Raw genomic sequence first — 24,396 nt, 5'->3', positions numbered from 1 at the left:
CGTCATTCTACCTTGTATCGTCTAGCAGGCTCAATTGATGACTGGCCAAAATACTGTAGCAGTAAGTCCTTGTACTTCCAATGTGAAATCTGTTCAAAGCACGGCGTTTTACTGGTCACTGTTGGGTATTTTCATTGCACCCCAAACGTTAAGAAGGTGGATTATACTGAGTATTGAGTTTTCGGTATTTCCATAGCCAAATTTCATTAGAATAATCTATAAGATCCTCGTACGGTTTGCCACAAAAAATGACGTCAAACAATTTTTTTTTTGTTAATTAAGTTTTTTTTTGTCTGTTAATAGATCTAATAATGATTGATAATTAACGGTATATAACTTCAAACAGTTCAATTTATTTGTGGTCTTTGTTATAGGATTCATCAACAACAGTCAACTCATTCTGTCGATGTATTTCACCATGATACTCACACTGCAGCGCTTACAATGTTTCTAACAACAACCATAACAATCATACAACAACAAAAACAATATTGTTTACTATCGCAGAATAAAAGTTCAACGAAACAATGGAATTATAATAGAAATATTTACAAAATATAAAATATTAATTGTTGATGCAGTTTGAATTAATATAGTTGATTGATGTGTGCTAGTGCATTGTTTTTGTCAAATTTATTAATTCTAAGAATTAACGAAGCCCACAATTTTTTTTTTGACGATTATTATTTATAATAACGATTAATTCTTCCATTTATGATTTGAGAAACGATTAGTATTAAGACAGACATCGATCAATAAATAACTTAAAAATTTTTTTTTGAAAGAACCATTACTTGAAATTATTTCAGATATTTATTCACGGGCAAATGAACATATATTTTTCTACAAAATTTTTAAATATTTTCTTAGTGTTTTATTAAAAATAAGTGATTAAAATTTAATACTAAATTAAATATGAAAATACAAAAAATAATATAATATTTTTATAATAATTTTTAAACATAAATTTCAGTGAACCTTTTTGATTGGAATTAAAAGTGCAATAATTTTGTGAATTAGAAAAATTTCTAAATTTTAAAATAGCAATTAAATAATATTTTTCGAATTTTTATTAAATTAAAAATAATTTTTATTAATTAAAAATAAAAATAAATGCGCTTAAATAATCAGTGTTGTTTTGTTATGTTAGAATGGATGTGTGTAGTTTTCTTACACGATTCATACTGCGTTATGTGTTGATAACATTCATTGTAACCAGTGGTTTTTACAGTAAAACCTCATCAGCACGACACAAGCATGTATCAACATTTGTGGATGACAGAACAGTGAGTATTATTTTTAGAACTGCCTTTTTTCTTTAGTTTTAATTTTAATCTTTGAAATTTTAAATCTTGCACTTATTAAAAGTGTTTATTTTATTAGAACTTGACAAAATCAAGGAAAAATAAAAATTTTATTTTATTCTATATCTAATTTTCGAGGTGTTGAAACTGTAACATAATATTGTTTTCCACGATCGCAAATTAAATGTTGATAAAATTTAAAAATTAAAGTTTTTATAAAAGTTATTTAACTTTTAAATTATCGTTTTCCTTAATGAAAAGGCTTTCATTTTCGTGTCATTAGAAGTAAAATTGATTAAATCGTTAAAAAATTTCTGGGTTCGTCAAACGTATACATTTTAATCTTAAAAAATAAGACTCAAGTCAACCACGTCGAGTGAACATATTGATTAAAGAATCATTGCTTAAAATATTTTAAAATGTTATTATTTCGAGATTTTAAGCAAAAGAGCCGTAAATAGGTGCCTTCGTCTAATTCTGCCTAATTACCATACACACTTTTTAGACAATAAAAATCTCTAACATCGATTTAAGATAAAAGTAACAATTAACTGCAAATAGCTTCGAATTTAAACAGTTTATATGAAAAATGTTTTCAAACAATGGCTAATCGAGTAGCACACTTAGAACATAAGTGATAATAGTGCCTAGGAAATAAAGGTTTTTCTGCTTAAAAAAAAAAAGGTTTTTCACCGGGACTATCTTTATTTGGATGCAAGAAATTTCATATGAAAAGTCTATTGCAAATCATGTGCAAAAAAAAAAAAAAAAATTATTCAAAATTAAAGGTAGCGAAAATAGGTTTTTTTTAAATATCTCGTAAAATATTAAGTTTATGGCAGTTTAAGCTATAAAAAAAATATTAAAACAATAAAATAAATTAAAAAAAAAAAAATCGATAAATAATTTCCATAGAAGCAATAGTTCGAAATATTTAACTCTGTAAAGTAAGCGACTTAAGTTAGAGTAGTCGCTTAAGTAGTCTACTACACAAATATTTTATACATTAAAATATTTAAAAAAATTAAATAAAAATATATTAAAAACAACAACAACAAAAAAAAAAAAGAATAAAAAATTAACCACCATAAACTTAATAGTTAACAAGAATTTTTGCGACCTTTGACCTTGAATAATTTTTTTTTGCGTTCATAATTTTTCAATGAACTTTTGTATTATTCTGGGAAATCAAAATTGTAGACAGTGGGACACCACGATTTTTTAAATGATAAATACATATTTAAAACTTCGTGAGTGACGAGTCAACCAAATTTTTCTCTACAATTTTTTTTTTCGCAAAGGCTGCGTTTTCAAATGAGCATGATAACGTCATATTTGAGTTAACGTTCTAAAAAAAAGCAGCAGAAAATTTGTCGGAAATCATGGCCACTTGATAACATTAATAATTATTTAACAAAAAAACTTTTTGTCCGACAAAAATACTGCACCGATGAGCTTGTAAACCACCTGGAACATGCCGTACTTATATTAAGTATTTTTATTTTTGAATACGTACATGGTTCACTTTTGCTGAATTGTTTAGTAACTATTAATGTTATCAATTGGTCATAGTGTCCGAAAAATTCCCTGATGCCTTTTTTCAAAACGATAACTTAAATTAAAACTTAAAAAACGCATTTTTTCGAAAAAAAAAAATCGTTAAGGAAAGTTTGATAGACTCGTCAAATGGAAACCACTGACGAAGTTTCAAGTATGTAAAAAACCGTGGTGTCCCACGGTCTATTGATTTTATTAACGTATGTAATTATTTATCTGTGGTTTTAAGTAAAAACCTTGACCATCATTAAATTAGTTAAACAAATTAGTGTTATTAAAGTTTTTCTCGCATCTGCCCGGAAATGTGGTTGAGTATCACATAGTGTCTTCCTAGTATTTTTTGGAAAAGATAAATTAAATACGCACATAGTTATTTATGACAAAGAGACGGCATAGAGTCTTATCTTTGAGGTATAAATTATTGTAAATATTTCAAAATATTGCGGTAACTCACTCGTAAATAAAATCTATTGAGTAGAAATTAAATGAAACATAAAAGTTATTCTCTGTCCTGAATCTGTCCTCAATGGTAGGCGCCACTCGATTCTACGTATGAGAAAATATATTAATTTTGACTGACTTGATGGAACAAAACATAATATTTCTTTTGTCTGACAGAACATTCCAAAATTAGATGAATCAATTGAAAATTATTTTTAGAGACATGATGATCTAATTTGTTGTTTTTTGAGAATTAGTTTGTAGGTATTTATTGTGATTTTTCCAACATGTTTAAGGTAGTACGAGCACCTAGACAATTTTGGATTTAGGGTTGAAATTATTTTTACCTTATTTTCAACTTTGATGATGAATTTTGTTATAACTTAATGAATACTTAGTCGTCTAGTACCTAAACAAGAATAAAAATTTTCTTTATCTGCCTTGGTTTTCGAAATATTCAAAGTTAAATAATAAAACAAAATTTTCAATTTTCGATAATTTGGTAATTACTCCATATATTGAAAAATTTTATTCTTACTTTTCGTCTTACATTGTTAAGTTGTAACATAATTCGCCATCAAAATTGAAAAAAATTATTTTTTTAAATTTGTGTTCCTACTACCGTGCTCATACATCCTTAAGTAGTCGGGCACAACGAATTTTTTTTGAAAGCCTATCGTCCATCTACCGTTTAACGTTTTACCATAAAAAAAATGTTAAGTATGCCTATTTATGAAGTCATTTATTTATTTAAATAATCAGGCAACTCCCCCCCCCCCTAAAATTTTCAGAATTGATTTAGACTTAGTCCAACGTCATATCAGAAAAATAAATCTTTTTATTGAAAATTGCGTTAGATGCATATTTTTGTTTATGCATTACAATTGTCTAATGTTCTTTCTTATAAATAGGTCTCTAAAATAAAGATAAATTTTATTAATTTTGAGATGAAAATTATAATAATTTACGCTCGTAGCAGTATCTACGAAATAACTGTTTGCCAATTTTTCACAGTTTTGTAAAAGATCAGATAAGTTTTTGAAATTGATATAGAAAGACTTTTTTTAAGAACAAAGGATGCTTCAAATTTTTGTTATTTAATTTGAACTATTTAAGTTATGTTTTTTTCCTTTGTGAAAAATTTTTGATAATTATTTTTAAAGACTCAAAAGAAATTACTTCTACTTCCATTTGGAAAAAGCTTTAAGAAAAAGGTTAGTTTAATGGAGAGTGTTCTTAGATGTGTTTCAAGTGCGAGTTTAGGATACCGTAGCCGAAAAATTGGTCGGAGGTTTTTTAAATTTTGTAAATTTCACTTGTATAACTTTTTTGTATTTTTCGGTTATTTCTATCGTACTTATTTCAATTGTTTTTTGTTATTTGTATCTTTTGTTAGGTTAAAAGCTTAAATGACTGTATTATTGGTATTTTTAGATTATTCTTTGTTAATAAAATTTCTATTAGAGCCATGTTTAATTAAATCGAAAATTTCACTGAACTGTAAAATATTAATATGTGTGATAGTGATCAGCGTTTCAAAATAAAAATTTTTACATAAATATATTATATTACAAAACATTTTATTTACCTTTTGTTTTTAAGGTAAACGTACCTTTTTTTTACTTGTAAGTATTTTCACGTAAGGAAAAACATGTTTTCAATATTGATTTTCTTGATTGTTATTTACACAAGGGGAGTTTCCATGAGTAAAGTATATAAAATAAAATAGTTTAATATTTCATGTTTTTATTTTATACTGGGTGTCAATAAAATATACTCTAATGTTGTTAGTATTAAAAATGAAAATATCATATTAGGATCGGTCGGAGAAATAGACTACTTTTCAGATAGCTAGCCTTACTGCCTTACTTGCTCTTTTCAAATTGAAAATTGGCAATTTTTGTAAACTATTATATTAGTCTAAAATTGATTATAATAATTTGAGATCATTTGTTTTAAAATATTTGAATTTAAGGTATGAATAATTGGAAGTATACCTGATTGCTATTTTTATACCCTGTATAAAAGAAATATATATCATGAAATATTAATTTTAGTCCCAAGTATGTAACGCTTAGAAATATTGATGATACGAAGAAAATTTCGGTATAGGTGTTAATAAAATTATAAAATTACCTAAATAATCCATCTCCGGTTGTTCGTCTACCCGTCTGTCGCTACGGTAACTCAAAAACGAAAAGATATATCAAGCTTAATAGAGTTCTCGGGTCGTAATAAGTGAGTTTGAGTTCGCAAAGAAGTAACATAGGTCAATTGGGTCGTAGATCCGAAGGATCTTGCAAACCGTTAGAGATAGAACAAAAGTTTAAATATAAAAAATGTTCCTGATAAAAAAATAAACAACTTTTGTTTAAAATATGTTTTCATAAACATCACTGTTTACCCCTGAAGATGAAAATTAGCACAAAACTTTGTTATCCATTTTGTCCAAAACTATAAAAAATAGGGAGTTGAAACTTTGAACTTGCCTTTAACTAATGGTCTTGTGAAAGATTTGCGGCCTTTCGACTAGCATTTGTAGAATTGTGATGGTTTTTTAAACTTTTTCTAATTTATTAAAAATGCAAGCACTGACATTCTAAACTTTCTATACAGAGTATTTCAACAAGTTATAAACTAATTTAGATTTAAATAAAGTAAGCAAACTTAAAATGATTTTGTAGGCAACCGGTATAGAGAAAAGAATATGTATTCGATTAAGTTGCCCTTTGTGAAATACTTGAAGGTTCAGTAGAATACAGCATAATATCTTATTTAAGTGATATTTGTGAACTTTTAAAGACATTTTTTCATAAAATGTTTGCCCATTAAAGATTATAAAACGTGGGTGGCTTTAATGCTTGCTTTAGTGCAAAATCATGCAAATCAAATGGTTGATAAATAGCGACTTCGAATTGTATTCTCTCGATTAATGCATTAGTTCCTGTATGTTATGTTTCCTGTAAGTTTCATATTTCAGAATATTGTCACAGACAGGTCATTTGCCCTTGATTTAACTGATTGTTAAGTTTTTTTTTTTGTTATATTCAACATAAATTCATTTGAAACATGGGTGTGTCTGCTGGCATTACTTATTGTTGCTGTCTTTTAACTAGGGAATAATAATTACACGACGATGACGATAGTTTTAATTAGATTGCGTTTTCAATTTACCGTACTGTTTCTATTTTTATTTCCAACGTACAAACGGTGTAGATGTCAGTAAAATTTTATTCACGAAAAAATTTATTTGTGTGGATGACTATTTACTGTGAATTTTATGCTTGAAATAAATTTAATACTAAAACTTCATAAATGTTTCGAAATTTATTCCCAAAATTTTGTTTTCTGATATTTTTAAATAAAAAGAAAAGTGACTAATTTTAAAAACGAAAATTTCCAAGTATATATGTAATACTTATGCTTTCCAACTTTATTTAGAAAACTGCACATATCCATCAAATTTTCCGAGTCTTTATTTAACAAAACTCCTGAGATTAATGTTAAATCTGTTTTGTCTTATTTAAATTAATTAATAATTACTAAAAGTTATAACCTACAATTTTTATACATTTTAATAATTTTAATAATGTACTTAATGTGTTTAAGGAGGGTGACTCGCCTGTAATAGAAAACAATAAATTAGTAGATAATGATCTTAAGTTTTAGTTATACTTAACGAAACATATTATTATAAAAAACAAAAATTTGGGTACTTTAACGTACAATTCAGAGGATGATTACTTAAAACACTAAATAGTATAATCAGTTTTTGTTTCTATTACTGGCGAGTCATCCTCCTTAATAAATATACTGAACTATAAATTGTGTAAATCATTTTTGAACTGACTTATGATTATTTGTAGCTATGTATATATGAAATATATATCAAGGTATATACTAAGTTGAGTCCCAAGTATATAACGCGTAGAAATATTTATGCTACGAACCAAATTTTTGTATGGGTGTTCATAAAATCATCTATAATCAGTCTATCCCCGGTTGTCCGTAGGTCAGGACGTAAAAAGTGAGTTCGTAAATGAGTAACATAGGCCAATTGGGTTTTGCAAACCGTTAAAGATGGAACAAAAGTATAAATGTAAAAAATAAACACTTTTTGTTTGGAATATTTTTTCGTAAACATCACTGGTTGCCCGCGAGGGCGCAAATTAGAACAAACGTTGGTGTCCATTTTCTCCAAAGCTATAAAAGATAGGCAGTTTAGGTAATTTTATCTAGTGGTCTTGTGAAAGCTTTTCGAAAACCGGAAATCAATATTTAAGCTCGAGTGTAATTGAAATCTAATTGTTCGCCTGTCATGTTTTAATCTATTGTTTTTTGTCTCAAAAGAATAAATCGCTGAAAACACGAAAATCGAAAACTTTTTTTTCCATTAATTTGAAACTTGAACTACAATTAAAACTTCAAATTTCTTTATGTTATTACCAAATATCATTATCGATCCTCAAAAAAGCAGCTTGAAAGAAAAATTGAAGTTTAGCTTATTTATGGTATCACAGTCTTAAAGAATAAGGTGTAATTACCATATCAAATTTCTTACTTCGAAGTTAATTCACCTTGAACATATTTTAAATTTTTTCCGCGTAATTTATACATATGACAAGACAAGAAAATCCCAGAAGAAGCCTTTACAATTTTCTATTCAAATATGTATACAATGTCGTTCATAAGTCATAAAGAATGTTATTTATATTAATTTCTTTGTGACGAGACGGACACGGTGGTATGCTTGGCATGATAATAAAACCACCCCCTAGTAATGCCTTGTAATGTCTGGCTGTAATCTGTTTACATTCAGTACTCTAGAGCTAGACAGACCAGGGTGTGAAATTCAATTCATTTTCCTTTTAATAATCATTATAAATACTGATCTCCGTTATGCATTTTATTTGTAAGAGGAATTCAATGAACTTTTATTGTAAGTGCATTAAAGTATTCATTTCGAAGGTTTAATAACCTCAGCTTTCAAAGATTTGCTTAAGATGCTTTGATAACTGTTGACTGTGTGATTAATATAAAAGTTCATATCGATTCTTTGAACGGTTTAGGAGAAATTACCTATCAAAGTGTCAGTATTTTTACCGAAATTTTTTTTTCATTTTTATGCACAGTTCTTAATTTTGGTATGATTTTAAAGCTTAAAACTTATTGATAAAAGTTTTTTATGTAAATGGTAAAACATTTTTAAAAGCACTTATTGACTAAAAAACCAACATTTATTACGACTTCTTCATATACCACCATGTAAAACGGACAATTTTTAATAATTATTATCTCGTAAACCGTATAGAGAATCGACTTGAAATTTATACAGAAGACGTATTAAATACTCATTAATTCACATTTCAGTTTTTTGGGTGTACATGCTATTTAATTTACACCTAATTTCCGCCCTCGCGTGTAAACAGTGATGTTTACGAAAAAATGTTTCAAATAAAAGTTGTTTATTTTATAAGGATCAATTTTTTACTTTTAATCTTTTGTTCTATCTCTAACGGTTAATAGGACACAAATGACTTATGTTGCTCATTTACGAACTCAGCTTCAATTTTTACGTCCTGAGCATGCTATAAAAATTTCAGCTTGATATCTCGTTTTTGAGTTATCGTGTTTACGGACAGACAGACGGACGGACGTACAACCAGAATGAACTAATTAGGTGATTTTATATGAACTCCTACTAATATTTTGATTGTAGCATCGATAGTTTTACAAACTTGGAATTAAACTTAGAATACCTTGATATATTTCATATATATATATATATATATATATATATATATGTTATAACAAGTGAAAACAAACAATAGACTGAGTTAATTGTTGAAATACCTTGCATAGACAGTGTTGTTACTTTATCACATTATACATACATACATGTCACACATATATAACTGATATTCATATATAATACATGCTACACAATTTACGCCTAATTTGCTTCCTCACGGGTAAACAGTGATGTTTCAATGTTTAAAAAAATGTTTCAAACAAAAGTGGGTTATTTTTTTATAAGGAATATTTTTTAAATATAGACTTTTGTTATATCTCTAACGGTTTACAAGACACAACAAATGGACTAATAAGGTGATTTTATGAACACCTATACCAAAATTTTGTTCGAAGCATCAATATTTTTAAGCGTTACAAACTTGGGACTAAACTTAGTATACCTTGCATTTTACAGATATGCATGGTATAAAAAGATTTTCCCGTGCAGTGACTCGATTAAAAACTTAAGTAAAATAAAATCGACTAGACTTTTTTCGTCGTTTGGCAGTTTTTATACACTTTGTAGCAAGTGTAATAACACATATATTACTAATATTTTTTAAGTATTATTTGTAATAAATATGGAGACTTTGTTTTTTTGGTCTTGTCTATAAAAACATAAGTTTTTTGTTTTGTTTTATTTTTTAAACGCCATATGGTAATTAATACCGTTCATTAGTCACACTGTTCACTGTTCAGTCGAAAATGATGAACGGTTTGGTTATGCATGGTTTGAGAATATATGGATATAGAGTCACTATTATTTATCCCCTTATTATTTTAAAGTATCATCAATATACATAAATTGAAAATAGTTTACAATATATGTTTTTCTAGTGTTCTGTACCATAAATATCGTTTAAGAAAGGATTATTGTTTGATTACTTGTAAAACTTTAATTCAGTAACATTTTTTATTCGAATACATATGAATCACGCCAAATATTGTAACCGCTGCGTCGAATTATGGCGATTCCTTGCTACAGTTACTTCCTAAATAATATAGGACGATGAAATATCTCCTTATTTTTATAGCTTGCTGAAGACATAAAAATTTTAGGTCGAGTTTGTAAATGAGCAACATAGGTCAATTGGGCCTTGGGTCCGTAGGACCCATCTTGTAAACCGTTAGAGATAAAACAAGTTCCTAGTAAAGTAAAAATGTTCCTTATAAAAATTTAAACAACTTTTGTTTGAAACATTTTTTCGTAAACATCACTTTTTACTCGTGAGAGCGCAAATTATTCGCAAATTGTATAGTATGTATTATATGGGTATTTCAGTTATATGTGTGTGACTTGTATGTATGTGTTGACAGAGTAATCAACTCTGTCTATACATGGTATTTCAATAATTAACTCAGTCAATTGTTTGTTTTCACTTGTTTAGTATTAATTTGAAATACCGTAAAAATATGTTCAACTCTTGCCAAAAGCAGATATACCTACCCGAAAGCAGGTATACCTAATACAGATTTTAATAATTTTATCAAATTTCTGTATTGCATCAATAATAATTTATTTGTAATGCAGTTCGATTCACACTTGACCAGTTTTGTTTTTAAAAGGGTAATAATTTTAAAGTATCGTTTTAAAATTATCGTATGTTTATATCATTTTTATCATAATACTATTCTTAAATATACAGGCTGATCAACAAATCTAAAACTGTAATGGTAATTTATTAGAAAATAATATCTCTCAAATAATTCAATTGTATGCACTCATGTAATAAACAATTCAGATTTATATTTTAATAAAAGTCATAATCTTTATTAATTTGTTTGTTTAAATATGAAGACATCATAAAACATATAAAATTATGGCAAGAAATAAATAAATGATACCTTGGCGAGCCTATTATTTTACAGCAACTAATATTTGAACGCTTATAAGTTAGAGAACAGCAAAACGGTAACAAAATTTAAACTAATGGGTGTCAAAGATTTACCTAATCAAACGAGTATACCTTCACAAAGCCAGAGCTGACAGTGAAAAAGAAGATAGTATATCGTTGGTTCTCTCTCCTTACAATCTCTTCTCAAAATTGATTTAGACTCAAATTTTCAGCGACTTATTATTTCTTGAAAAAATCTTCGAAAAAGCAACGGTTGCCATACTTTATGGACCAAGTTGATCTGGCAACCTATCATTTCTTGCTAAGATAGATTAAAAGCTATAATTTCATGTGAAAATTACCCGGTTACCTTATGAATCTACTTGGTATCCCAATTTTGCATTGCAAAGTGTCCCTTCTTCTGGTCTTATAGGGTTGCCATAGTCAATTTTTTTTACCGCTTAATTACAAAGTTTGAGTGGTTACCGATCAGTCAAGTGATTTTGCGGTCCGTTCGCGATATATGTGTGATAGCTTATCATTTCTGGCGAAATCGGCAGTATACATTTCGTCTAATATGCGTATTCGGTTCAATTTTATTCACACAATTGCCATAATAACCATCTCATTCGAGTTATATATACCGAAATGACTAGGAAGTCGAAATTTCGGAAGGGAAGTCGAAAATTCGAAATTTAGTACAATCATTTAGCTGCCATATAGTTGCCATCCATGGCAACTCAGCACTGTTTCAATCCTCAACATTTTATATTTTGGAGAAAATTCGTGTACAAGTACTATACAGACGTTATTATGCTTAGCAACTATATTGATTACTCATTACCTTCCGGTGTTAATTTATTTCCTTATATATCATAAAAATTAACTGCTCGATTAAATCTAGGTCATTTAAAAAAAATTATTATTCAATTTTGAAACACTAAAGTGTTAAATTGTGACGATAATTATCAAATACCGTTGTAATGTAAAAGTATGTGTTTCTGCGTTCGAATACCGTTTTAAATGCCACACAACAATAAAACATGCGCGTGATTCTTTACAATAAATACATACGCTAATAATATTATGATGTAATAATATTATTTGGTCTCCCAGTGACTTTTTTAATTATAAATAGATAAACCAAAAGTGAAAGCATAAAGATAAACAATTTGAGGTCCGTAGCATAAAGTTTTATGGTTCTCTAATATTATTAAGATAAAGAACTAATTTCTAAGTAAAATTTCTATAATTGTTGGGGAAATTATAATTTGAATTAAAATATCAATCAATGGGTATAAAATATTTAATAAAAATGCACCTGCGGCGCATTTCTCTCAGTTGGCAGGAGGTGCAGAATTGTCTCAAGTGCTTTAGATATTGTTGTCCGTAAACATCCAGAAATTGGCTCGGATGCTAACCGTTGGACTTTATCCTGTATTTTTTGATGCATTCCTTTTTCTAGTGCTATCCGCCAAACCAGTGACCCATAGAATAGTATGGCCTGAACCCATAGAATAGTAACATATGACCATTTTGTAATTTAAGCCCCACTTGACCCCTTGCTCTTTGGCCCCTTTTGTAGGCATACAATGCCACAGTTGCCTTTCTGGATCTTACCAAGGCGTTGGGGTCCCCATGGTAAATTTTGGTCCAACAGAATGCCTAGATATTTGATTTTTTCCAATAGTTTAAGGCTGATCCCTTCACCTTTGGGAGGGTAAATGTGGGTATTTATAACTGCAGGTTAAATTAAAATTGTCAGGTCAATTGTTTGGGGATAATTGCTTTTAAATTCAGTTTGCCATATTTTACCCGAACAAATAGCGGAATGTATTTGACTAGTTATCACTTGAGGGTTACAAGTTGTCGGAGTAGCTCTTTCAATATAGCAATTACACAGTATTGTTGGACTACCTGGTAAATTTGCCTCGACAAATTTTTATCTACGGAAAATTTAACCCAGAAAATGTGGCTGGCCCTATTACAACCAAGTTATAATTATATTTATTACGAAATAATCATTTTTATTTCTCGTTCACCACAGCTTCATATAAATTAAAATTTGTTACGGTATTCTAAAATAGTTTTAGTCAATAATTATGAATTAAAATGATGAATCAGCAATATTTTTATATCTTCGAGAAAAAAATCTACATAGGATTGATTTAAACGAATATTCTTAGATTTAGAATAATGATTTTTAAGTCATTGTGGTACATTAAGTATTTGATACTCTATTGGTTATTGATATTAATTAAATTGAAAAATTAGCAAATATGAATTTCCATAAAGTCTTAATTTTTCAGTTGCATACTTGATCTCAGGTTAAAATCACATTTTTTACAATTCGTATACTTCTTTACATTCTAAGCTATATCATTTTAAAAGCGAGTAATCTGAGGTCAAAGACCGAAGCCAGGCTAATGGCCGAATAATTATTCAAGGGATTGGAGGTCTAAGCTGGCGAAAGTAGATTAAAGATATTATCTACTGAAATTTGTTTTTAAAATTGGCATTGGCTATATTGGAAGTGAAATGGGCTTCAGGAGCAAAGCCAGGCCAATTGATATCTTATTGTCCAAGAAGGGGATATAAAACTGAAATTAGGGAAGGTGCTAAGCGAGAAAAAGTAAGTAGAGGATAGTACGTGTTGATACTTATTTTTAAAGTTGGTACTGTCCAGCGAAACGGTGGTGTAGGGGCTAGTACAAAACAATTAAATTATTTCCTGTTTCAAGACATTATTCACATGTACAGAAATATTCCATGCATTCAGAAAGACATTCTCACTATATCAATATTACTTTTAATGCTATAAATCAAACGTAACATATTTTATCCATCGTACTTTTTACCGTCGGACATCTAGTTAATGATCCATAATAAATAAATTGATATATTTTTGATTAATATCATCATCAATTGAAATGCTCATTTCATCTAAATGAGAACGCTAAAAATATGATTACACTAGCTAGAACATAAATGTAACATATATAAATACAACTTGGATTAAAATACTGTTCTACACTATTATACATATACAGGGTAACCCATTTTAATCTATAATAGCTAATAGATCAGCTTAGTTCTTTGGGTTTCTAAAAATGAATAACACTTTAAATAAGAAAGTTGATGCTTACAAAAAAACTAACATTTTTCATACAACCAGTTTTTCGATAATCGTCAGCTTTCGGAGAAAATGCGACTTAAAACTATGTCATTATAGCATTTAATCGAACGAAAATACCCTAACTACGGAATGAAAACTCGCTAACTACGCTTTAGCCAAAAGTTGTCAAGAGCAATAGAGGACATTCACCTGTGCCTATGACCTTGACCATCAATTATCGATAAACTTTAAGCAGATTTCCTTTCAATTAAGCGCAATAATGACATTTTTAAATCGCATTTCTTCCGAAAGCTAACGTTTTTCGAAAAAATGTGTTATATTATACCTTTTATAGACAGAGTTGGATATCAGTAATAATGAATTCAAAAAGAAAAATGTTTTCTTCAAAAACTCATAAGTTGAAGCTACCTAGAAATTTTCAACTCTCTGTCTTTTGTAACAAGTGAGTAATGTACAGGGTAATTCGAATGGGATGAGTGACTTACCTACATCAACTTATAACGAAAATACACCATATGATTCACATAACTTTATCATAATCATTTTATTCCAATGTGTAGTAATATTACAAATTGACTTTGAATTTGAAACATTGATCCATTTTTAAGGTTTTCTAGTGTATAACATAGCTAATATAAATTAATAATTAATCAATCAAAATGAAATAGAGCATTTAAATTGTATTGACAAATGATATTTATATTAATTTTTTTTCTTTTGAGTAGTTTCCATAATATATGACGCCAATTTCAAGTAACTAGGTGCTCGTACAGTCATATTACCAAATTATTTCAGTCTACAGGGTGGTCCGGATTATAACAACAGGATTTTTATCAAATAGTAGATATCGTTAAAATTTGCGTAATACATCCTTAGCTGGAATAACGCTCTTTTCTTGCTATAGAGTGTTGAAATTTTCTCAGCTACAAGTGCTTTGGGATTTTAAAAAATTATCAAAATTTTTACGTTGTCTAAACTAACTCTTTAAATTTCAAAAATTTAAATAATTATGAATATAATGAGGTTTTTTTGGACAAAAAATCGAGAAAAAAAATTTTTTTTGTCTAAAAAAGTCGACAAAACTTCTTTTTTTTGGAAACTTGATTATTAATGTCAAAAAAATAATAATTACATCATCAACACTTTTGCAGCAATGTATTAAAAAACGTAATTTTGTTAGTAATTTCTTCTTCTAGTCTCTTAATGTCAAAATTAGTTAAAATATAAAAAAATTATTTGTTTTTTAAAAGATTTTGGACATTTGGGGACTGGTTTAATCTAATTTAAATGTTGCAAAATGATTTAAGTCCTGTGGATCAAATAGTTTTTCCAGAATAGGAGGAAAACGCGTTCAATTTTTTTATGTATATTATCAATTTATTTACCTTCCATTAGCCAGCAATTTCTGACAAAACACAGAAAAAAGTTTTTAATTGAAAACAGAAAGAAATTTTAAATTGATGAACCTGATAATTTATAAAATCAAATCCTATACCAGAAAAAAAACAAATTATATGAAATAAAAATAACCAAAATTAAAAAAAAAGGCCAAAAAAAAAAAGAAACATTTGAATGAAATAGATACAAAATATTTTTTTTAGTATTCACTACTCAATTAACGATGTTCCAGCATGGTATTTGCAGTTTCTATGTTAAGGCAATGGTACAATTTTTTTTTCGACAGAATTTAACGAAAAATTAAATTTAAGAATTTAATAATGCTTACTATTAATTCCCAAAGTTTCAGAAATTTTGACCGTTTAAAATGGGAAATAATTATGCCAACGTCCCAATTTCGATCAATTTACGTCAAAATTAATATCTCGAAAGTGAAAATTAATTTCTAATTTTTTTTTTTTAGAATTGTATTGTATAAACATTTTTTTCTACTTTTTCTTCAATATATAATAATATCATAAAAAATAGTTCGAGAGACCGGACATTTTACATGCTTTAAATGGGACATGACCCTCAAAATCGCGAACTTTGTCTTTAAATATCTCGCGATCTAAACGGTCAAAAATTATGAAATTTTAGGAATTCATAAATAAAGCTATTATAAACCCGAGAAAAAAAATTCGGCCAAATCTGTCGAAAAGTGATTTCATGCTGGTACTACCTTAAATCAATTCACAATCAATTATAGTGTTAAGAAAGTCCCCTCTATATTCTAAAGTGCCTCCTACTTCGTTTAATAAGTTTGATTGATCTGTGAATGCATAAATCCTTCTATTTTTCCCAAGTCACATCTCCCGAATTAGGGAATTAGGTATAATTTTCTGCTATCAATAATAGAACACCCTGTATATATATAGTGTAGCAATTAACTTTCTTTTTATAATTTTATATCATTTACTATCTTTTTATTTATAGGCAATTTTATTACAGATATGTTACACAAATTATCAAATGAAAAAAATTAAATGTTAATATTATTTTTCTAGCCTGTTTTTTTCTTAAGCGGTACATTTTTAAACCGTGAGTCTATTTTTTTTGATAAAGGAATAAGGAAGATATCGAAATAGAAACAGGTAGCTAAAAAACATTCTCTCCATTCTCCAATTGTGTTGTTTTTGGATCATCATTCAATCACTTCAAAAATAAAACAAGTAAAAAGTTACACCACAATTGTAAACAAGAAACTTTATTGTCACATGTAGGCTAGATAACTGTTGAACTACAGTCTCCGAAATTTTGATTCCATGAATATAGCATCTATCAATCTTCATCTAGTATAACGGTTGCAACCGAATCTATCTACATATAAGTTCAATAAATGAATAATTTATGTTACTGTTTGCATATTTAAAAAAAAAAAAAAAACAAAAACTGATTAAAATTAATTTCAGACAACAACTGCATCTCGGCGCCATCGTTTAGTTAATGTTATTTGTTATTTTTTACATTTTATTTGTGTCATTTTTCATCTTTTGCATTTACGATTTAAACAACAGCATTTAAATGTGGCTAGTAATAGTTGATTAAAATATAGGGTATTTAAAAAGTCATTTCACATTACATAAACTAAATAAAGGCACGATACATTTGGTCTCGAGTCTCAAAAGTGGTACATTAGTTTTTTATTATTATTTAATTTTAATTTATTATCTATTATTTTTCAAAAGTGGAAAATCTAGAAATTTTGATCTTTTTGACTTGATTTTTTGGGGTACTGACCGCTTAATATATCCGAAATTACGGTTTATTATACTTTGCTGTCTTTTTTTCTAAAAAAGTATCAATATTTTTAAATATATTGACAAATTCTAGCAATGAATAAGTACGCTTGAACTTCTGTCTATTTGTTTGTCTATTACACGCCACCGCAAACCACTAGGAATATATGGCGCATATGAATTATTATTACATCCTCTTAAAGTATACTTATTAAGTTTAGTTGCAAGTTTGTAACGCTTAGGAATATAGATGCTACAAACAAAATTTTTCACCTGTTCATCTGTCCGTGATCAGGATAACTCAAAAACGAAAAGATATATCGGTTTAAAATTTTTATAGCCTGCTCAGGACCTAAAAAGTGAGGTTGGCGTAACAGATAGCACAAAATTTTTTGCCTTGTAATATATATAAAGAAAATTTTAGGCTTGAGCCTGCGGACTATATTTGGGTGAAAAATAAACTAAAACATTCATGTGTTAATTTCTTTACAAATTGATAGATACTCAAAATATATTACAAATTTTTTATCACACTGTAAAATAAGATAATTTAGATGTCTTATAAAACTAAAAATGATAATCTCTAGAATTAATTAAATGAATAAAATAATGCTTCTCTCTACAAGCAATTAATTTCTAAGAAATTAGCCAAAAATTAATTAATTCGACCGTTTCGAGAGTTTTTAATGATTTTTCTTTGTTACAGCAAAATTACTTAATGAATTTTGGATATTTACCATTTTCAAATTCCGAAACTGGAAACTTAAGAACGGAAGAACAATTAACTGAAGCAATTAAAACGTTACAACAATTTGGTAATATACCGGTAACTGGAGTAATTGATCAAGCAACAAATGATCTGTTACGAGCACCACGATGCGGTTTACCTGACTGGCCAATGACATATTCACAGACACAACATAGAAAGAAACGTTTTACGCTGCAGGGTCAAACATGGCCACACACAAATTTAACATGGAGGTAAGGAAACTTTAATAATTTTATTTAATAATTTTGCTCGAAATTCAGGAACCTAAAGATTAAAGAATTTTATAAAAATCTGGAATCATTTTATTTGCGTAAATATGTAAATTTTTATTAAAAAGGTCAATGTAATTATATTATCCGGAACTGGAGAAGAACTGATAATAATTTTTATCCGGATGCTGTTTGAATTGTGAATTATCAAGCGTGTGGTAGTTTTGACGTATTCAACGGAAATGCAAAATTATAGTGACAATAGAAAATTGTAAAATAATTGTCATCTCATGTCTGGATTTTATCTTATCCTTTTTTTTAAAATTTTTCTGAGAAATAAAATTAAATAAATGTAGTAAAATGTACTGAAATTTTTACTTAATTTTGTTCTCACAATTTCTATTTAATTATATCATTATCGCTTGTTTCCGTATATTAGTATTATAGAGGCCAGGATAAATTTAGTACTTACCTATTTTATATTATGTTTATAATATAATAAAGTATTGTGACGAAAAAAATCGATATCGGAGAAATACACGTTTTGAGGGTCCCTGATTCAAAAAAAGTGGTTTTTAAAAAATGTTGCGTCCGTCGATATGTCGGTATGTCTGTTACCAACCTGGAGCCTTCAATTTTCAACCGTATGATGGTATTAACAAAATTTTGATAAAGATACCTAATCGCCCATGCCATGGGCGATCATTTTAACTATGAAGTAGTTTCGAGCGAAGGTTAAAGGGAAGATAAAGATAAAATGGAGAGAAGCTAAACACAAAATTTGTAATTTTTAAAATTAATATCACAATGCAAATAAATATTTTTTCTGTAAGCCTAATATTTACCAAGAAGCTGTTTGCAATATAACTGAAACACAGGGTTTGGAATTTTTCGGAAAGTTTTAAAATATCCATTTAATATAAATATGTAATATGTATTCTGTAATATTATACCATTTCTAAAGATAGGTATTCGCAAAAATTTCTGTAAAACAAAATTCGAAATTTTTCGGTTAGTCGGTATTAGTTTCTCGGTATTTTTAATTGTACCTAAATACTAACGGAAAATCGGACATTATTCTTTTAAAGTCATTTTTTAAATAAAATGTTTTGTCTACAATAATAATGATTTTGATATATATTTCATGTTTTGTAATTTTTAAGTGTGGGTAGAGTTCCGGAAAACGATAAAACAATTGTCGCTCATTTGTTTAGATGTGTTTAGTAAGTATCTGCCATTCAGCGAACGCATATTTAATAAAAATTATTGCAAAATTGTATATTTTAAAAAACACGTGGTATTATATCAGAGCTTCCAGCAATTTTTATGATAAAAAATTTAATATTTATTAAAGAGGCAGTCCTGAACGTGATCCAAATGCTACAACCGTAGCCAGTAAGAATTTTATAATGCAAATAAATAATAGACCTTTTTACCACAATATTTATCAATATACTAATTAACTATTATCAGTGGCGAGTTAGCTCCATATTCAAACTTTCCCCTAGTGACCTTTTTGCCCTAGTACTGCGACTCTTCGGCGTTTTTATTGTTGAAAAGATCATTGAAATAAGTTCTTAATTATCCATTAAAAACGTTCCCAAAAAATGACATTTTCAATTCTCATTCATCTCATTTTAAAGACAATTATTATATTATTACCTGTGCGAAATTTAATAACATTTGAAATTTGGATACTATATTTAATGATTTTTCTTATGTCTGTGAAATCGGGACTCAATTTTTCTTATAGGTGGTGGTGCATATCATTGCTAACACTGATATATCGGTTTCTACGACTCGGGTTACCATTATAAACATGATGTATATCAAAAGCTTTTTTGTTTAACAGCTAATTCAAGTTTAACGCACACATGGGGAAAACATGAACTGATGGTGGTTTGTAGACCATCCACATTCGCGTCCGCAGCGCTTAGAATAAATAGATTTGTTGGTCTAAAATAATAAAACCTATATTTAAATATTTTTATTAGCCCATAAACAAATATATCGTTCAATCAGTTGACTATTAGTATTATCAAATGACCCTATTCTTTCTTATTCGTATAATATTAGATATTATATTATATTATAATATTATTAGGACCATTTATTGACATTATTACTTCATAAATATTAAATAATTAAAATACTACACTCAACTCAAGTCAAATAAAAGTCAATGAACTAAACAAATGTAGTGTATTGTATTTATATTCTTTTTTTAAATTTTATTGACAATGAATTTTAATGATCAATTGAAGTGGCATTATATGCAACGTATAATATGATTTATATCTGTTACAAGTAGGTATCCATATATTTTATAAAAGATTCGGATGTGTGATTCCTATATTATTGTGCTTCAAGTGGGGATGTAACTTCTTTAAGCTTTGGAGAAGCTGGAAACTGGAAAGAATGGGAAAGTAATATATGGAAGTGGGAAGTGAAAAATTTCACTCATTACTCAAAATTAAAGTTTTTTTAACATGCACTCAACACTCATAATGAAAAAAATCACCCTTCCACTTATTTTATTTCAAAGCGCATACAAATGGAAACTGATACATGGAATTATTGTACACTGAAAAACTTGTTTTCTTCACTCAAAAATATTAAAAGGAAAACAAAAATATTCCTGAGACAATTAATCTTGATCTGAGAATATTTTCTTCTTTCTTTTAAATTCAAAGACAAATATCTTTGAAACTACCAAAATTACTACTGTACGTCCTCTGTATATCTGTCTATATTTTCCGTTGAATTAGTTTAGAGACAAAAATAAATAGTATTTATTTTGTATAGATTTCACCAGATAATTGACTAAATCATGAAGTTTTGTTGAAGTTTAAAGCGGATTATATCTCACAATGTATACTTACTGACAATATTTTCCAAAATTTTGACTCAAAAAGTATCCGCGCCTATTCATAATTTCGGCTAAAGAAATAAAGAATAATAGTTTTTCTGGCTGTTGGATACAAATTTTGTAATTCATTTACTTACCTTGCACACACAGACACACAAACAGATACACACTGATCATTGGATAACAAGTGAAATTTACAAAATTTAAAAAACCTCCGACAAATTTTTTTGGTACAGAACCCTAATTTCGCACTTGAAACATTAATAAAAACACTCTCCATTAAATTACCTTTTTCTTTAAAGAGTTTTTCCAGCTACTAAACCCTAAACTCGCACTTGAAACTTAGCTAAGAACGCTATCCGTTAAATTATATTTCAAACGAAACCAAAAAAAATCAAAATCGATTCATTCGTTTTAGCGCTACGATGTCACAGACAGTCAGACACACACACATAGCGATCAAACTTATAACACCCCTTTTTTTAGTTCGGTGGTTAAAAATGATATTTTGAATCAAGTGAGTTTTAATAAAAAGTAAATCCATTCAAAATTTATCATCTATTTTTCGGTTATAAAATATTCCCTATATACTATTACGTAAATCCTCAGCAAAAAACGAGATATCTGTTTAAATTTTAATTAATTCCCACCAACGGAATTTCCAACTATTACTCTACTTTTCCAACGTGCTAGATATACTTTTCCAACGTAAGTATTTCTTTATCGTAGTTTCTGAAGAAACTTGTACGAGAGTTTGAGACCAGATTTTGTTCAATAATGTGTAATATAATCAATGTAAATTATTATTTTAAAAAGTGCAGCTAATACATAATGATTTAATTTATTTTCAAAATGGGCGTATATCTACTTAAATATATCATGTAACAACCATACTAATTATTATAATATAAAAACAATATGAACAGATAAATATAGTAGAATTTGAAATATTCCATCTCCATCGTTTTAAGGCATATATAATATATTTGAAGGCTGGTTGGTCATCTATACTTCTATTCATAAAAAATGCTTTTTCCTGAATGACCGACTGACGGATCAACGTAAAGTTTAAATCGTTGGTCATTGAGACCTGAGACTTGGAAGGTGTGTTCTTTGTGTGACGTAAGCCTCCGATAAGTTAGAAGATTAGAAATAGTTTAGTGCATACACGGGATCCATCCGGGTTTTACAGTGGGGACACCACTGTAAATTCCACATTCAAATGTAGCGGCGAAACTTATTTAAGTCCTGATTGGGCAATTTTAATCATCTCTATGATGTTGTGATATTGACCGTGATAGGATTCGATCCTACATCCAGCGGATTATCAACTTTACCATACTTTTTGATACTTAAGATATAAAATATAATATCTATACATAGTATAAAGAAGGCCACTATCCGCGCCTATTTGTCTGTTTTTTACATCCTAATTAAAATTACGTAAATTTTGTAAATAATAAATTCTAAGAGGATTTCGATCGTTTCTTATCGACCCCTTACCCACTAATTTTATGTCCACTCCATAATTTTTTTGTCCTCCTTTCATACTTATTGTTGACACATTTTTAATGGAATATTAAGGACTCAACTGTAATATTAACAATACAAAACCATATACAATTAACACGAACTTTAAGATAAAAAACACTGTTGCTGTTCGTTTTGTATATTTGATAATAAAATATTTCAAATCCCAGGGGCTGCTGTAGGGGCGTTAAGATAACTGAAAAAACTATATAAATAATATTTTCATTGCATCCACCTTAACTAGTCATCATTGAGTATTCGACTAATAATAATGTTAGTAAATACTTTAAAATTTCTCAGCTATTTCAAATAATTAGTTCTAAAAATTTGTGTTATTTTATTGTTTAAAAATGGTAAGTGTTTTTTAAATTTAATTATGTATTTTGTAATAATTAATTATTTTACCCGCATTTTTAATTCAAATCTATTTGTGATTCTTAGAAATATTTTTTTATTAAATTTTGGTTAGTTGTGTTTGTATTTTTAATTAGAATGAATAAATTAGTTTATCGGATGGGATGTGATACTATTTTTGGATTTTAACAAATATTTTGTGTTGCTAATTAAATTTTATTCATCAGCTTTGAACGTGTATGAGGATTGTGGCTCAAATTTTAGAAATTTACACTCGGTTAAAAGTAACTTATCACTTAGTACTTGAAGCCTATGGTTTATTATCCTGAAAGTCGGCTTTTCGGTTTTAATGTAAGCCAAACTTGGATTATTGCTACTGTCATATAATCCCCTGCAATCTCCGAGATCTATTGCATATTGTAATTTTCAGTCCAACATATGATATTACTTTTATTTAGAGTATAATTCTGTATACGTGTCTGTCTACCTGAAAAAACAACTTAATTTAAAATAAAATTTGGCCATGTTGTAGCTACTAATTATTCATTGTTTGAGATACAACCTTTTAAAATTCTTCGAGTTAGTTTAAACTTCAATTAATTTTGATCGTAGACAAAAATGTGTGATATGTGTTCTTAAATGACTTCATTAGTCGATTTTTGAATATGTGACTGAAAACATGATTATTTTTAACATATTGTTCTAAAAGTGTTGGTTGCAATAAACGACAGTCCTCCCACAACCCAAAAACCAAGGCTTTATCATTTGAAGGTTTTGAGAGTGTGATAAAGTATATAGATTCATTTAAGGATTGTGAAGAGTGATATCTACCTTATGACTATTCACATTACACAATTACAGGGAAGTGTGTACTTTGGCTGTTCAATTAATTGTGATCAATCCGAGAGATCCCAAAATTTTTTTTCTAATAGAACAGACAAACTTACCATTTATCAACCCTTAAAATAAAATTTTCAAATTAATATAATTGACGACAGTTATACAGAATTTCTGAATGATTTAGTATCATTTTTCTTAAAATAGAGAATCTAGCATTTGCTAGAGAGATTATAGCGCGCCTAAAACCAAATGCTTCAAGTCCATTTTTAGTCCCCGAACCAAAAAAGGGATGTTTTAAGTTTGACCGCTATGTGTGTCTGTCTGTCTGTGACATCGTAGCGCTTAGGATTCCGTGCCCGAAAAATTTCTCCGGGTTTTTTAAATTTTGTAAACTTGCATATTAATTTAAAAAAGTTTAGAAATAAATTTTATTGTTTTTCCATTATTTCAACATGTCAAAAAATATTCTTATAAATATTAACCAGTAATTGTAATCGCTTTTCCTTTATTTTCTCAAAAACATAAAATTGACCTTTATGTGTATACCGTCCATAATTTTTCTCAATGTTTTCTGTCATGTACA

General features: G+C 28.3%; 1 protein-coding gene across 1 annotated transcript in view; it reads left to right on the top strand.

Moving 5' to 3' along the window:
* The first annotated feature begins 1,136 nt into the window (after window positions 1–1,136).
* Window positions 1,137–24,396, top strand: part of LOC123293277 (matrix metalloproteinase-2) — a 39,596-nt gene continuing 16,336 nt past the window's right edge. The window contains exons 1-2 of the mRNA XM_044874041.1: window positions 1,137–1,286; window positions 17,949–18,223. Coding sequence (XP_044729976.1) covers window positions 1,152–1,286; window positions 17,949–18,223 — 410 coding nt within the window. The 5' untranslated portion in view covers window positions 1,137–1,151. The remainder of the gene's footprint in view (window positions 1,287–17,948; window positions 18,224–24,396) is intronic.

Source organism: Chrysoperla carnea, chromosome 2 (assembly GCF_905475395.1).
Source record: "Chrysoperla carnea chromosome 2, inChrCarn1.1, whole genome shotgun sequence".
In the NCBI taxonomy this organism is placed as follows: Eukaryota; Metazoa; Arthropoda; class Insecta; order Neuroptera; family Chrysopidae; genus Chrysoperla; species Chrysoperla carnea.
The sequence above is the reverse complement of the archived record's forward strand: the minus strand, read 5'-3'. Positions and strand labels throughout refer to the sequence as shown.